The 3,002-nt window shown below is 43.9% G+C and overlaps 1 protein-coding gene across 1 annotated transcript in view; it reads right to left on the bottom strand.

Annotated features, from left to right (window-relative positions):
- PRDM10 (PR domain containing 10) overlaps positions 1–3,002 on the bottom strand; it is a 128,723-nt gene that overhangs the window by 23,880 nt on the left and 101,841 nt on the right. Inside the window, exons 14-15 of the mRNA XM_011968276.1 lie at positions 2,104–2,214; positions 635–835 (exon numbers count right to left, since the gene is read on the bottom strand). Coding sequence (XP_011823666.1) covers positions 635–835; positions 2,104–2,214 — 312 coding nt within the window. The remainder of the gene's footprint in view (positions 1–634; positions 836–2,103; positions 2,215–3,002) is intronic.

Below are 3,002 nucleotides of genomic sequence, written 5' to 3'. Positions count from 1 at the left end.
AAAAAAAAAAAAAAAAAAAAAAAAATTTTGTGATTTTCCATTTTTCTCATATGTAAATCCTCCAAAGATTCCTAAAGTCTTTTATCTTATGTCTTAAAAAAAAGAAAAGTCAGAGCAACACCGACTCTATGCCTGTACTTCCTGGGGTAACATAATGCTATGAAAGCAGGAAAGAGGGTGGGAATGAAGTAAAGCCTCACCTGGTCTCACACCACCAGCAAGGTCTCAACAACCCCCCCAACTAGTACCTGCAGCAACAATCACAATCCCCCCAGCCAAAACCACCTCCTTCGTAAAGCCACCACTTAACCTTCTATGCGGTGCTTCCATAAGCCTGAACTCACCAGCCACAAGCACAGAACATTCAAACGTGAGGCCCTCCGCAGGCCAAGGGAAAAGGCAAACAGCCAGCTGCTTGGGCTGCTGAATGGCACTAATTCTGGGGGAGGTCCACAGTATTCTCTTTCCATTCTCTGCTGTGGTCCCTGTTTACAGTGACTAGGACAACAGCTCTTTCAGTCCCCCGTCAACTCAGAAGGAGCCGTCCAGACCATGTGGATGAGAGGACATCTTCCCTTAAGAGATTCCTTACGTGGCTGTTTTGACCTCAGCTTTAGTCAGAAACCGCCCCTACCTTGCTGCTGTACTGCTTGGAGCAGTGGGGACAGCAGACGGGAGGGGTGGCAATGGTGCCCGTCAGCTGGGTGTGTGTGCTCAGCATGGGGTCTGGCTCTCCGGGACCAGCAGGCCGGAGCTTCCGGATGCTCGGTGGGAGCTCTGCTCCTGGGTGGTTCTTCAGAATGTGGGCTTTGCGCTTGCTGGCGCTTTTATAAACCTGCAAATGTAAGTGCCTGCCATGAAAGCAGTATACGGTTCCACTTTCTTGCTTAAAGCAAACTAACAATTTCATTATAAGACATTGAGGAAAAGTATTGAAGTAGACCCAAATAAAATATATGAATACGTATATTAACAGATCTATTAAAGGACAACAAGCATATACCATAAATTAGAATAAAATAAGAACATAATGTAGATATGCCAGGTTTCTTTAATCCATAAATCTAAGATAATAACTGTGAAAGTACCCTTTATCTTAAAGTTTAAAATTTGGATATGATACACAGACACAGGAAGGTAATTGTTTTCAAGGCCCATCCACCTCATATGAGAGCTGCCTGTGAAAGCTCTCACACGATGTATGCAGCTGAAGACCAGGAGCCAGAGAATCTTCTAAACGGCAACGTCAATAGCAACTGCTATCTATAGTGGGAATCTATGTTAAAAAATGTTTCTCACTTTTAAGCTGATATAGCTACATTATATAAGGAAAGGATGGCCGGGTGTGGTGGCTCATGCCTATAATCCCAGCACTTTGGGAGGCCGAGGTGGGCGGATCACCTGAGGGCGGATCTTCCTGGCCAACATGGTGAAACCCCATCTCTACTAAAAATACAAAAATTAGCTGAGCATGGTGGCGGGCGCCTGTAATCCCAGCTACTCTGGAGGCTGAGGCAGGAGAATCGCTTGAACCCAGGAGGCAGAGGTTACAGTGAGCCGAGATCATGCCACTGCACTCCAGCCTGGGTGACAGAGCAAGACTCCGTCTCAAAAAGAAAGAAAGGATATTATGGTGGAACAACAAATATATATTCTGTGTCTTTTCTGAAACTACACAAAAATAATGGAGTACAAGTAGAGTACTGCACCACGAAGCTTTCCCAACCCCTCCCCACCTTATAGAAACCCCCAATGTACCATATATGTTATAGGTCATATGATAAATGCTCTCATTTTAGAACCTAGGAATTTGAAATTAATTCATACACTAGGCACTCAGTAATAAGCCTCTTCTTGTGTAACAAAAATCACAGAGAGAAGGGACAGTAAGAAAAATGAAGTCAACTATTTCTTAAGAAAAAAAAATTGGCTTAAAATTAGGCTGCATTTGTAGTCCTTTCTTGTCTGAATGGAGACTACGGAGAGACAGGGAACCATCTGGTCAGAGCAACAAACAAATCATAGCATATATTTATAAATGCGGACGAGTCAGCTCTAAGCAGGAACCCCAGTGGCACACCAGCACGAATATTTCCCTTTTACCTTATCGCAATACTGACAAAAGTAATCACGATTGGGTTTTATGATGGGTAGAGTTAACTCTGGCACCTCTTCTATCTTCATGTCTGGGTGTCTCTTTGACAAGTGATTTACCTAAAGTGAAAACAAAGAACAAATGAGAAAAAGAGATCCCATTAACCAAACGGAAGCGACACAAATGCCTCTGATAATGACCACCAGAAGCTGAAATTCTCTGAAGCAATGCCCCAAAACAATAAGGCATTTGGCCAGGACCAGCATCACCAGACCCCATCTGACACCAAAGCACTCACAGTCGGGGTTAACAGGAGTTAATAATTCACCAGACAACTGAAGGTGAACTCACTGTGGTGAGTTCAGCCATCAACAGTCTTTGGCTGAAAGAACTACTATTGGAAAAAGGAAAATTACACTGATATGAATTTCTTTGGTGAGTTCTCCTCATGCAAACCTGTCTTTCATTATTTAATGTCCTAGCCTTACTAAGAACATGGAATGAGATACAGACCAAGGTTCTGATTTTTAAATATTGCTCTATGACTTTCCAGCTCCTGGCAGAAATATATTCTGCACCTGTAACAAGGTCAAAATGAGTTGAGAGCAGAGCACTGGCTGTCCTGATACTTCAGCTAATCTAGATGCACATACCCTGCTTTGATGGAAAGCTTCCTTCTACTGCTGTTTGATATCTGGAAAGGAGAGACATTAAAAGGAAACAGCTGGGGGCTGGGCGCAGTGGCTGACGCCTGTAATCCCAGCATTCTGGGAGGCTGAGGAGGGTGGATCACCTGAGGTCAGGAGTTTGAGACCAGCCTGTCCAACATGGTGAAACCCTGTTTCACCATGAAATACAAAAATTAGCCAGGCATGGTGGTGGGCACTTGTAATCCCAGCTACTCAGG

This window comes from Mandrillus leucophaeus, unplaced genomic scaffold (genome assembly GCF_000951045.1).
Source record: "Mandrillus leucophaeus isolate KB7577 unplaced genomic scaffold, Mleu.le_1.0 Scaffold835, whole genome shotgun sequence".
Lineage (NCBI taxonomy): Eukaryota > Metazoa > Chordata > Mammalia > Primates > Cercopithecidae > Mandrillus > Mandrillus leucophaeus.
Note: the sequence above shows the minus strand (reverse complement) of the source record. Positions and strands in the feature narration are given on the sequence as shown.